The 14,552-nt window shown below is 36.8% G+C and overlaps 1 protein-coding gene across 1 annotated transcript in view; it reads left to right on the forward strand.

Annotated features, from left to right (window-relative positions):
- The window catches only part of NXPH2 (neurexophilin 2), a 113,035-nt gene extending 98,953 nt beyond the window's left edge, over positions 1–14,082 (forward strand). The window contains exon 2 of the mRNA XM_010387385.2: positions 11,561–14,082. Within this exon, the coding sequence (XP_010385687.1) occupies positions 11,561–12,304 (744 nt within the window). The 3' untranslated portion in view covers positions 12,305–14,082. The remainder of the gene's footprint in view (positions 1–11,560) is intronic.
- The last annotated feature ends 470 nt before the right edge of the window (positions 14,083–14,552 follow it).

Here is a 14,552-nt window from a genome sequence, read left to right on the forward strand (position 1 = left end):
ATCAAAAGAATACCTTCTTTGACTTTGCAAAACTTGTATTAAGACTGTGATCTGACCCTTTTCAACTCAGGACACACGGCCGTATCATATTTAGCAGCCCCTTCCAACAAAGCATCTTTAATATTTGTTTCCAGCCCATTCACAATTTGTTAAAGAGCTCTTTTAATTCAGCTTTCTAATACAAAATAAAACCTAAGTTTTCTTTGACACTATCCTCCTAAACGTTTACAGAGAACTATGGTATATGCATGCACACATGATATTTCTGTGTGTCTGGTGTGTGTATGGACGTGTGCATGTGTGTATGTGTGTGTACTGAATTTTTGCAGAGGCTTGTGTCACTGATTTTTCAGATTACTGTCATCAAGATAAAATAAGAATTGCCATATTTAACCTTAGCAATAAAACTACTGCCAAGCATTGCAATCTAGTTTTTTTGGCTCTTACTGCTAAGATTTCTGTCTTCACATTTATGTTTCCTGTTAGTTCCTGTATCAATTTAGAAAAATGTAAAGGGTAGCTATTAAAAGATATCTGGAAGGTAAAATGAATTTGCCACTCTCAGCAAAAAGGATGTCCACTGTTTAGCTTTCTTCTCCTAAGCAATCATTTGTTTTTCAACTTACAAAATGAATTTTGGAACAATGCCACATTATGCCACAAAATATTAATAGGTACAATTAGTACATTGATATATGTTTGATTCTATCCTTTTTCATTCTTTTTTTTTTTTGCCATTCTTCTTTTATTCTACTGTGACAGTTCTGTAATGGAGCACCAGAAATATGACTCTAGGGCAAGCCATACTACTAATCATCAATATAGCATTGTATGCTGTCCAGCAGATGCATGTTCCTGTTTTGTCAGCAGGGATGATATTCTGCAAAATTTCTACCCAGAGAAACGCTTTCCAAGATTTGCTTACAAGCAATAAATTTAATGGTATGCTGAATTTGATCATTAATTATATATTTTCTTTGTTATATTCAAATGGGATGCCCATGAAATTGATCACGACAGGGTTTTGGGTTTTTTCTGTTGTTGTTCTTTTTTCTGTTGAGCAGCTTGTCATTTTAGTTTTAGCTGCAGGATATAGAACAGTACTGTCAAAGCAATCTAACTATATAAGCTATATGTAAGCAACCCAAATGAGGCTTTGAACCACTTTTTATTACTGATTCTATAATTCTTCAACTGTAAAGGGATCTGTAAGCCACCTCTAGATTGTATAACAGCGGTCACTTTGGGGTTCTTGGCTTAAACTAATAACCCCAGTGAAATCATTAATGACCACCAATATAGATCCCATCGTTAACAACACCATGAACAAATCCATTCAGAAAATCACGTATTCTTCCAAACTTGCCCTTAGCAATGGTCATCATTCTGAAACAACAATAATGAACACAGGGTATCCAAGACCGATAAGCCAGCTGCCTTTAAAAAATATTTGTACAGATGTGTATGAAATTTTCTCTAGTAGCATATGCCAGTCCTCTTGTCAAGGAGAAGCCAACTCTCCCTCCCAGCTTGTTGCAAATCCACACATTTGGAGTATTCAGCTCATTCAGCTTAGTTCTGGAAAGTCAAAATTTTCTTCTTTTGTAAGTAGAGGACTACATATTTTTGGTGCACTATAAGATAGTTACAACATTCCTTCTTAGTGGTAGGAGATCTATGCAATCTATGCATTGTGTATTATATATGTTATAGCAAGTGCTTAATATTAAACCAGTAAAGACATAAATATTTTATATTGAGTATAAACACAGAAATCTGAAAACAATCTCTTAAAGTATTGATGCCTCTTCAATTTTATGACTATGGGGGGAAATTAGGTTGTTTTGCTTTGCCTTTCATTTATAGCAATCAGTTATCCCTGTGAAAACCATGGATGTTACCTACATTTATTGTCTGTTAGCATATTTTTAACATACCTATAAACATAAAGACAACTCTATATTGTTTCAGAGTATTCTTTTTAATCCAGAGCATAGTTACCTAATTATCAAGTAGCATTAATATATATTATATTGATTATATAAAAGAGGGTTATAGCATAATCATGACAAAGGGCTGACTATCCCAGAACCCAAGACCGCACCTTATGCGTTTTCAAAAGATCTTTGAAGGTCAAAGGGTGAAAGGCCAGGCCTCCTGAGGTCATCACTTCCAAGCACTGTAGCTGGTAGCTGCAAGTCAGGAATTCAGCATAGACTGAACATCAGAGCCTGTTTATGCTCATGAAAATAGTCACCAAGTTAACCTTTCACTAAGAAAAAATATAAGTATTGTCTTACAATGTTATCACACTCTCATTAGTAATTATGAACAAATCAATACACAATTCGGAACCAGAGATAAAGGCATATAAATCCCAAGATCGATTGGTTTTCTTGTCACAAATTCATTCTTTATCAACTATCAACCAGTAAGTCCTGGATTTCATTTCACTCATTCAAATAAAGATATTAATTGCTTAATTCTGTTCACTCCCTGCCCTGTTGCTTACCCTGTTCCCTTAATTAGGATTAGCATTTCCACCTTCTGTTATACTGAGATGTATATATATATAAAGAGAGAGAGAACAAGAGATGGGACCTTATGAAAACTATGATTAGGTGAATTACTTCACCCCCTTGCTGTCTGCAAATTGTCTGAAGACAGGATGTATGTCTGTCCTGCTCAGTAGTGTACTCTCAGTGCCTACTCCACAATGTGGGCTCCTGAAATATGTTTGAAAAGTGTGTGTCAAATAAGTGTTTAAAAAAATGATCGCATGCATTTGTGAACCTGGTCGAGGGTCTCCTCACTTCTCTGTGGTGCAGTATTCACCTCCTTACAAGTATTCCTGCCTGTAGACCAGCTTCACTCTAATTCACTTTCCACTTTGCAGCCTCCTTCATCTCTTTGAAGTGCAACCCTGTCTTGTGCTTTTCACCATTTTACTACTAAGAAAACCAAGCCCAGAGAGGGAATGTGGCTTGCACAGCAAGCTGGGATGGTTAAGTTACAGCATCCATTATACATTTTTATGCTCCTGACCCCAAGTCCTTCTAATAAATCAAAGCACTACTGTTCCTGTCTCTTGCTCTTCCCTGCTTGTCCTGATTGCCTTCATTGTCCCTCCTTTTCTCATTCCTTTGCTCTTGGGACAATTTTTCTGATTGGGTAAATTCAGCCACGGGGGGGGGGGGGGGGGCAGTGATAGATTTTTTTTTTTTCTGCAATGCCCTGATTCGATTGGGACACTCCACTTTTTCTTCTCAGTCCAGTGACTCGCCAGTACAATGGTAGAATACAATAGCATTCCTGTGATTGCAGGCATACGCAAATTCAGTGAAGCAATAAACTTAATCCTGCAAAAATAAAATAGCATTTTTGTGGAAATATTTCTAAACTGATTTATGCTTTCCATATTCTTAAATAGGTTGTGTTAATGTCACCTAGTCTCTTCTTGCTGAGTCAGAAAGGGCATATATTCAGGCCTCGGTCTGGCACGGTGGCTCATGCCTATAATCCCAGCACTTTGGGAGGCCAAGGCGGGTGGATCAGGCTGAGGTTGGGAGTTCGAGGCCAGCATGAACAACATGGAGAAACCTCATCTCTAGTAAAAATACAAAATTAGCTAGGCGTGGTGGCGAATGTCTGTAATCCCAGATACTCGGGAGGCTGAGACAGGAGAATCGCTTGAACCCAGGAGGCAGAGGTTGGAGTTAGCCGAGATTGCACCACTGCACCCCAGCCTGGGCGACAGAGCAAAACTCCGTCTCAAAACAAACAAACAAAAAAATCAGGCCTCTCCTACTCCCCCAGTGCCACGTAAGTGAAGAGTCAATATGTGCTAATAAATATGTCGTTTAGACTTGTTCAACACTGGCCTAGGACAGCAAAGGTGGTGGCAATATCTCTTTCCTTAGTGTCTCTGTAAGTAATAAAAGTACCACCTATTTGGACTGTTCTAACAAAGGCATGATTTATATTAAATGAAATTTGAACCCCAGAAGCTCAAAGTTTTAAATGCCTTTTGTTTAGTTTTCATTATTCACTGAGTGTAGAGAAATCTTTTCCCCTTGCGGTTCAGGATTCAGTCCAACATATAGCTCCAGAGAAGAAGCAGAGCTATCACGATGATGAACCTGTAGGAAAGGGTTGTCCTACAAATGTGGAAAATATCTGACTGTCATAGAACCCAGAGGAAACCAAGTAGCATTTGTGTCCCTACACCACCCAGAGCACTAAATATAGAATCATCCTTAGTGATGATTTCTTTCGTTAGCTCCCTTCCCTTTGGTAAACAAGCTGACCTACAAAGAAAGCCACACCTAAAGATTGATCCTTTCTCACTGGATGTGTAGAATAAAGTAAAATGGGCAGGCTCCTAAACTGAGAAGGGATATTTGATTCTAATCTAGTCAGCAAGTAATTCCAATTCTACATAAGATATTCATAGAATAAGCTCTTTTTTATAGAGCTATCAATTATCAAAGCAATTTTTAAGGCATTAATATTAAATAAAAATAAAATAGCGATATGAATAATAGTGATGACAGACACATTAATAGCACGTAAAATTACTAGAATAATTTAGAAATAGTCTGTAAATTCCTAAACAACTCTGAGGTTATTTTAAAGAATTCAGTGATACTGTAAAGAGTTATAAATTGACATATTGTAGCTTCTGACTTAAAAAAAAAATTCCTAAACCAAGTGCCACTGAATTAAAGGTCATTTCAACTAAGGTTATGATAACAACAATCTGCAACACTTACGAGAATTCTGAAAGCAAAACCTTAAAAAAATACATTTGCTCTACCTCAGCCAGATCAAGATCAACATTACAGTGACACGTCACAGTGACAAGTTGCTTAGCATGTACCCTTGAGAGGGAGTGATGAAAGCGGCACTTTACCTCTATGTGTTTCCTCCTGAAAACCCCTATCCCTAGTGTAATCATGAGAAAAATATAGAACAAAGTCAAACTGAAGGCTATTCTACAAAATATCTGCCAAGTACTTCAGAAAACATTTAAGTTCATCCAAAACAAGGAAAGTCTGAGAAACTTGTAACCAAGACAAGTTGAGAATCTTTGTAACCTAAGAATTGGTGATGACCAAATTTAATGTGGGATCCTGCATGGGATGCTGGAGCAAATAAAAGACATTAAAGAAAAGCTAAGGAGACCCAATTAAAGTATAGACTTTAGTTAGTGTCAATATTGGTTTAATAGCTGTGGCAAATATACTCTAGTATTAGATGCTGACGGTAGGGGACACTGAGTGCAGTATCTGGGTGCAGGGTCTATGGGAACTGTTTGTATTACGCAGCTTTTCTGTAAACTAAAATTATTCCAAAATAAAAATGTTTATTGAAAAATACATAGTGAATACAGTTTAGAAAGTCTCTTCTGATATAATGCTTGCAGAGGAAGATGCTTTTTAGTTTATAAATTATTTCCATAATTTGTGACAGTTCTCACATCTGCTACTATAAAATTCATTGCAGCTTCTCTGCCTCTTGGGAAAAAAAATGCATTTAATTATCAGTAAAATTCAACTTTAGCTTGTTATGATGAATGATTTGAACCTGTCAGCTTTTCCCCCCTAAAAACAAAAGAACCAAAATGAAATACAGTCTTATTCCTCTACTCCCTTCCTTCCACCTGCTTCATTTAATTGATGAAGGCTTGTGCATTTATTAATCTTTTTGAGCTCTTCTGTAAGATGCAGAAAAATCTAATATGATATCATTGTATCTAGCTAATGTGTGTGCTTTGTGAAATTGATACACCCTGCCAAGACATAAATTACTTAAGCTTTGATAAATGTGTTGAAATCAAGGAATGTTCAAACAGATAAAGCACAGCAATTTTTCTTTCTTCCCCTTTTTAAAACTCCATTTTATGCTTGAGGTTAAATGTTTTTGCATTATTATTATAATATGATGGGGGAAAAGACAGCAGGGATACTGAAATTAGCAGGAAGAGCCCCAGCAAATACGAAAGTAACCAGGAACATACAGCTACCTGTTTTGTAGATAACATTTAACAATCTTGCCTTGGACAGAGTGGATTACCAACAGATTCAGAACCACCTACAGTCTTCTCCCAGCATGTTGTATCATAGAAATTGTCTGTTCAGGAACGAGGGCACCTGCCAGACACTTTATATTCTCAGCTCCCTTTGCTGACTCATATAGTAGATTGGAATCAAAGATCTACAAACACATTTTGTTGGCAAAGAGAGCTCACCTGGGATTTGGATGTGACTCAGATGCCAGTAAGACTAGAAACGAGGAAGCATTCAATTGATGTTCTGGGGTTGAGAGGGTGGATTTCTACTTGGTCATTAATTTATCACACGGCACTGAACAAAGTTGCTCAATTAACCATTAATCAGTTTCCCTGGAGGCTTGAGAATTCATAGAAACCTTTGGAGACACTTCTTGAGTAAGAGGCATGAGATTATCCATTGGACCATAGAAGAGCCATCAGTCATTGAATGCCTTTTGCCAAGGAATAGGCCCAGTAATTTCCAGCCATTCTTTTAGTCCCTACAACAAACCAGCAAAGGAGATATAGGTGAGAAAACCGAGGTTCAAATCATACACTTGAGCAAGGGGTGATGATGCCATTAGGCAATAAATCCTATGTTCTTTTCCATCATATCAGGCTGCTTCCCCATTGGGAATATAGTGGGGAGGTGGGCAGGGTTGTGGCTCATCAGTCTCCAATCTTCTGATTAGGTCTTCATGTTGAGCATGTGGACTGGGAACTTAGGTCATATAACCATCTAGGTAGACCTGGTATAGAAAAGGGTGCCTGAGCTCTCAGCAGTGATGTTATAAAGTGGTGATTTATAACAAGAAGAAGGCTGAACAAGTTACACCAAGGCTGAAAGTTGGGAGGGGAGATAAAATTGTCAGCTTTTAAATGACATAGAGAAATATACTTGCCCTTTAAATTATATTCTTCTACCGGTAAATCACTGTCAGATAACTTTTTGAGATTTGGGTTTAGATTTGGAAGTCAGCACTTGTGAGAACTGTCCGTGTAATTTAAAGTAATAAACAGAGAGGTTGTACACAGTTTTTCCAACTTGGCTAATATTGTCAAAACAAGCTAGAAATATGATGCTCTAAGGAAAGCCAAATTTAAAAAATAAGTGCTTTTATATATATATATATATATATACACACACACACACACACACACACACACACATGTACTTTTTATCTAAGGCACTGCCAGTGCATGCTGTCACTGGAAGAGAGAAACATTACATATCTTTGCCATTAGCTAATTTTTATTATTTTTTATTATATAGACTAATCTTAAAATCAAGGGCTCCTTGAGCAGGTTTGGACCTGAACAGTAGTGTGTTAGAATGATTTTTTTTAGAAATCTAATTTCATTTCAAATTCTCATATAGAGAACCTTTTCCAAAGAATAAAACAACTTTTGTAAAAGCAAATAATGACACTCAATTTATCTGTTTGATAAGTTTAGAATGTTTTCTACTTTCATTTTTTTTTAAGAGAGTCATATATATTTGGGTCAAGTCCTCTTACAACATAAACTGCTACCAGGAAAGTGTTCAGATCTTTGAAAATGTCTCAGTAATGGCCGATTGTTATTATTATTACTATTATTATTTTTGTTATTATTATTGAGTAATCTCAGAACCATCACAATGGAAGTCCTAGAGATAAGAGAAGGATCTCTTAAGGTATCAGTGTCTATCATGTATTTGAAAGTGCACCAAGATCAGCTAAGACTACATGATTGCAGAACTTACTGGTTGTTGAATGATGGGCTCAATTCTTATTGGTTTTTCAGTAATGGGAAAATGAGGAGAAAAGTAGGCATAGCACTAAAACAAGAAAAATGAACCCGGCAGAAAAAAAGTTTAGGGAAACATGGAACATAAAACAAACACTTTAAAGAAAAAGAGGGCACATTGCTATTGATAAAGGAGTATTTTTATACTTCTGGTTGAAAAAAAATTTTTTTTGAATGAAAAATGTATTTTAGTTCGTTCTGCTGACAAAGTATCATGGGTATTTGTAATAAAGTAATTAATATATCGTATATAAAGGTAAGAATCAAGACGTATTTTTAAAAACAAGCTTAAAGGGGAAAATGTCAGAAGGGCTCTCTCCCATAAAATAGAAGGAGGAAGGTGAGAGTAAGGGAATAAGCTCAGAAGCTGCACCAAATCAGGGAGTAGAGATTGGGAACTAAGGAGCACTTCTTGTAAGCCAGATGTTCTGCAAATGGTAGATGTGTCTGTAAGCATTTACCAAGCAGGGTGAATCTCATGAAATACTGGAAACAGGTGAAAAATAGGTAGTAGACTATGGGCAGCAAGAATCATGATCACAGAAGAGAAATTGGACCTTGATCAGCAAGAGCTTCTTATCTGCCTATGCATCCTTGGCCCTCTTTCTGGAGAGATGCTGAGACAGGTCACTTGGACCAGGCTGTCCCCATTCTCAGGAAACTCAAGTCGGAAGCAGAGTCTGGGTGTTGAGCTCCATGGGCTATTACCAAATGATTGGAATGAAGTTTGTGCACATCCTGAGTAAGAGTGTTCAAGGGACTGGACATGATGGTTCACTCCTGTAATCCCAACAATTTGAGAGGCCAAGGTAGGAGAATCACTTGAGGCTAGAATTCAAGACCAGCCTGGGCAACATAGCAAGACCTCATCTGTATAAAAATAAAAAATTAAGCCGAGCAGTGGCTCACGCCTGTAATCCTGACACTTTGGGAGGCCGAGGCAGGCAGATCACTTGAGGCCAGGAGTCTGAGACCAGCCTGACCAAAATGGTGAGATCCTGTCTCCACTAAAAACACAAAAGCTAGTCAGGCATGGTGGTGCACGCCTGTAATCCCAGCTACTCAGGAGGCTGCTGTGCAAGAATTTCCTAAACCCGGGAGGTGGAGATTGTAGTAAGCTGAGATTGCACCATTCCACCCCAGCCTGGCTGATAGAGCAAGACTGTCTAAAATATATATATGTGTGTGTGTGTGTGTGTGTTTGTGTGTGTGTATGCCAGGGATGGTGGTGTACACCTGTATTCCTAGCTATTCTGGAGGCTGAGGAGGGAGAATCATTTGAGCCCAGGAGTTTGAGGTTGCAGTGAGCTATGATTATGCCTCCAGCCTGGGTGACAGAGTGATATCCTGTCTCTAAAAATAAATAAATAAATAAATAAATAAATAAATAAATAAATAAATAGTATTCAAGGAACTGGCAGTCATTATGTTAAGTGAAATGAGACAAACACATATTCTTACCCATCTGTAAGGGCTAAAAACTTGATCTCATAGAAATAGAGGATTTTGATAGTACCAGAGGTTGGGAAGCATTTGAGGGTGGGGCGGGCAAAATGAAGAGAGATTGATGGATGAGTACAAACATAGTTAGATAGAAGAAATAAGTTCTAGTCCAGGCATACTGGTTCATACCTGTAATCCCAACATTTAGGGAGGACGAGGCAGGAGGATCACTTGAAGCCAGCAGCTTGAGACCACCTGGGCATCAAACTGAGACCCCATCTCTACCAAAAAAAAAAAAAAAATTAATCCCATTTTTTAAAATAAAATAAAATAAGTTCTCATGTTCAACAACAGTGTGGGGTGACTATACTATAGTTAGCAACAACATGTTGTATATTTTAAAGTAGCTTGAAGGGCTTGAAATGTTCCCAATACATAGTAGTGATAAATACTTGAGATGATGTATACCCTAAATACTTTGACTTAATCATTACACATTTTATGCATGTATCAAATACTCACATGTACCCCCATAAATATGTAAAATATTATATACCAATAAAAGAGAAAAAAGTGTGCAAAATCAGAAAACTGTAGTTACAGTATCAGAAATACTTTGAGCCAGAAATCCAGAGTAATGATCCCTCTTTCCCTGGGGAATCTGACAGCCTTTCAACACCAGGGGAGAGAAAGGAGTATCAATTCAGGGTGTATAAGCCCCTAAGAAGAGGCCATATGGATTTAGGTTCTCAAAATGTAAGAATATGCATCATACCAACTTGTTCTGAATTTTTTTAAACTCCAGAAATGAGGAAGAAAAGCTTCCAGGAAATTAACCAAAGGGAGAAATATATGTTGTAGCACCCTCCCATCCTTACCAAAGTAAAAAATAACTTTCAAGAAACCTAGCTATACCTTTTGAGTCCTTGGATTCCTAAAGTGATTTGGGGACTAGACATAGGTGAAAACACTTTTCACAAAGCCCTGTTAGGATTTAAGCTTCTAAACTTTTATGAACATGCAATAGATAACCTCATGTTATCAAACTATGCCATCTAGTCAAATGCTGTATTTATAATCAGGCTGTGTCTTTCATTTATTTTCAAAATTGGATTGAAAGCAATAATTTTGGGAATAATCTGAAACCATTTTTACCAAGTGCTTTGCCAAGTTTGAAAGGGACAGAGAAAGGACATAAACACAGCCTCATTTCTTTCCTCATCCATTTCATCATGCTGACAGTTTTCCGGAGAATCATTACAAGAGTAGTTTGTGCCGTTAGAGATAAGAGGCTGTGTTTCCACTAGAAACCTCTATTTTCCAGACTTTTTATAAATCATCCATAAATATTCACTCCATGCAACAGCATCATATATAATGATTCTGTCCCTTAAAATCTGTATCTACTTAACTAAATTATTTTTAGTAAACATGGGGACTCTTGTACTGTAAAAAGAAGAAAAAGAAAAATCAAATATAAAGTCTTATGTTTCAGTGGCTATGATTTGAATCAAAATACTGAGAAACCCATAAAACACATGCACATGACATTTTCTTAGCAATTATTTTAAGATATAATTCAGTTGTAATAAAATTTATTAACTCCTATACAACCTATTAATTCAAAATATACCTCTCTACATTACTTTCTGTTTATATAAAGGCAACTAAATTTTTACTTATATTTTTTCAACTAAAAATTTTGTAGAACTTTCTAATCCTCATTACATGCCTTTTTTGTTACAGAGTTTGAGACAGAATTATATAAAGAGCTATGAAATTACATGTTATAAGCCTTTGAACGTAATAATCACCTTAATATTTCCAAATATACTTAAAAGACTTATCAATATCATTGACAGTTTTTAGCTCCTTGGTAGATACCTTCAGCATTCTATTTTTGTCTTCCACCTGAAAGAAAAGAGTTGACAATTTAATGATTATATCAAACGAGAAGTCAAAATATACTACTTCCCTCAACCTGGAAAATTAGCATTGTGAAGATAAGGAAACAGAGACTAAAACCACATCAACCCATAAAAATGAAATACTTTGTTCTTAACATCACCGTTTTAAATTTTCATACTCACAGTTTTCCATAGGTTGAATTAAATGCTCATCTTGTTACACTGTTGAGCCCGACTGTGTGTGTGTGAAATGCTGTCGAACAAGAATCTAAATAATATTGAAAGAATTTCCCTTGCGGTTTGATTTCAGTTTGAGTCCGCAGTCACTGCATTAACCTAAAGTTTATTTCTCTTTCTTCTTTTCAAACAGCTATTTTGTGACAGTAAGGAAGTGGTGCATGCCACGGAGGGGCTGGATTGGGAAGACAAAGATGCTCCAGGGACCTTGGTCGGCAACGTGGTGCACTCAAGGATCATCAGTCCCCTGCGCCTGTTTGTTAAACAGTCTCCGGTGCCCAAGCCTGGCCCCGTGGCGTATGCAGACAGCATGGAAAACTTTTGGGATTGGCTGGCCAACATCACGGAGGTTCAGGAGCCATTGGCAAGAACTAAACGGAGGCCAATAGTGAAAACAGGAAAATTTAAGAAAATGTTTGGATGGGGTGACTTTCATTCCAACATTAAAACTGTCAAACTCAATCTCCTCATCACAGGGAAAATTGTTGACCATGGAAATGGAACCTTCAGTGTGTATTTCCGACATAATTCAACAGGCCTGGGCAATGTTTCAGTGAGCTTGGTACCACCCTCCAAGGTGGTGGAATTTGAAGTTTCCCCCCAGTCTACCTTGGAGACCAAGGAATCTAAATCTTTCAATTGTCGCATTGAGTATGAAAAAACAGATCGGGCGAAAAAGACCGCCCTGTGCAACTTTGACCCATCCAAGATCTGCTACCAGGAGCAGACTCAGAGCCATGTGTCTTGGTTGTGCTCCAAGCCCTTCAAGGTCATTTGCATTTACATTGCCTTTTACAGTGTTGATTATAAACTCGTGCAAAAGGTGTGCCCTGACTACAATTACCATAGTGAGACCCCATACTTATCTTCCGGCTGACCTTCCTGTTGTGGTGGAAATGAGGGATATGTGTGTGTATACATATATATTTGATTAGAATGACCAAGAAACAAGCCCAGCTCTTTATGGTAAAGGATCCCTTTTGTTTATGGCAGTGAACAATAGTTCCCTATCAAGTTTTCAAATTTAAAAAAAGAAAAAGAGACATCTTTAAATGTGAGATTTGTTTGTTTCTATCATAGTTACCTTTATCTAAAAAGTTAAACTGTTTATGAAACCATCACTTTCATGCAAGGTGACTAAGTTCTAGAAATCTTATTGTTTCTCTGAAAGAAACATCAATGATAGCAATATGTGACAAGAAGGAACAAAATTATGCACGTGATAAACATTGCTCTTGAAATGAGCCTGCCTTTGAAATATGTTTTGGAAGGTTACCGCAGAAATAGCAGATGCGGTAAAGGAAAAGATTGTATTTGATAGATGAATTGTTTTTGACATTGGAACTTTTTTTTATATTTCTATCTTTTCCCCATCCATCTGTGCTGTTATTGATATGAGAGAAAAAAGGGTAAAATTTGTTTCAAAACTCGTGTGTGAAGTTACAGTGCCACAGTGGAACCAAGTTCCTTATCATCTGAGCTAGAGTTGCGTGGAATGTGATTTAAGCACTTAGCCCTGTGTTGGTCACCATTCTCATGATTCCCCTCTGAATTTGAATACTGATGTAATGGGAAAGCAAATCTGAGAATGTTTGTTCAACAACAACAAAAATCATGATGCTTTTAGACTCTTCTGATAAATTCAAATGCTGTGGGATTAATCAAAAAATGACAAAATTTGTATGCATCCTATAGCTTAGAGCTTTATTCAATTCATTCGGTAGTGTGGTTCTTTATACATGTGTAGAACAACTCTGAAGTTGAGAGAAAGTGCTTGTTTCCTAGACTAGAATAGAAAGCAAAAGTGGGAAGTGGAGGGAGGAAATTTCAGGATTATGGATTCATTATTTCTAGCCTCCCAGATTAAGTTCTCCTTGCATTTAGTTAATATTTGAATAAGAGATCAAACTCTATGTGGAAATAGAGAGTTATATTTAAGCATTTCTAATTATTAAGTGCTGACAAGCAAGATACCTGGCTTACCAGACTTTTGAAATGACTTCCAAATTAATGTCACTTCACAGTCAGTGCCCTTCTCATCTTCCCTGTGGGGGTGAATAGCAATCCTACATGGTAGAACTGGATGATCATTAAATTAGAATAGAAAGGGGGTCTAGTTGACCAGGAAAAAGGCTTCTAGAACTCAGGACGCTCATGGAATTGTCAGTCATTTTACAATAGATGTTAACTTCTTTCTCCCTTCTTATTGTAAAATATTAATTAAAGTAAAACATTAAATTGAGGACTAAAGGAAGATAAGTCCTAAACAACAAGAAGTAGTCTTACCACACTGTTCAAAAAACCAAGAGCTCTGTTCTCTGTTTTATATCTTCATTTCTTTCCTTTTACTGGTAATATCTGCAGTGTTCAATTTTTGTGTTTTGTAAAAATTGTACTAGGCTTAGTTTGTGGTAATGCAGGCTTGAAGTTCTTGCTCTGAGTTCACCATGTGTTTTTGTAATTTTGTGGTTAGTGAGTAATATTTTGAGACATCTTTTTATTTTCACCTAGAAACAAGAGTAAAATATTATTTATTGTAAAATATGTGGGAATCATATATGTATATATATATACTTAGAATTTTCTGTGTATAGAGAAAGTATGCGTACACATTTCTATGTAAATAAAAAGAATTTGCTAGATCTGTCACATGAATCCTAGGTGGTTATTTTTTAAAGACTCTGTTCTCCTTGTTTCTTTTCCTTACAAGGGCTTATTCTCTGTGTATGTGTGTGTGTGTGTGTGTGTGTGTGTGTGTGTGTGTGTGTGTGTATGTGATACCAATTGAACATGAAGGTTTCCCTTAGATACATATTAAATAGGCAGCTTGGCTGTAGAGATTTTAAAGTAGGGTGAAAGGATAACTCACATAAAGCGTTTTGTACATAGCATGGCATCTAGTAAGAAAGCACTCTCTACTTGTGAGCTGCCATTATGATTATTATTGTTTTGACATGAAATAACGAGGTTTAAAACTATTGGATGTTCAAAAGTTGAGAGATGTGAACATTATTTCTATGCTAGAAAAAAAACCCTATAAACCGATTTATACAGTTCTTAGATGTTAGCAAGGTTTGTGGATTTTTTTTTTTAAGTTTCCCGTAAGCTTGTTTTTAAATTGGAGT

The sequence above is a fragment of the Rhinopithecus roxellana genome, chromosome 14, assembly GCF_007565055.1.
Source record: "Rhinopithecus roxellana isolate Shanxi Qingling chromosome 14, ASM756505v1, whole genome shotgun sequence".
In the NCBI taxonomy this organism is placed as follows: Eukaryota; Metazoa; Chordata; class Mammalia; order Primates; family Cercopithecidae; genus Rhinopithecus; species Rhinopithecus roxellana.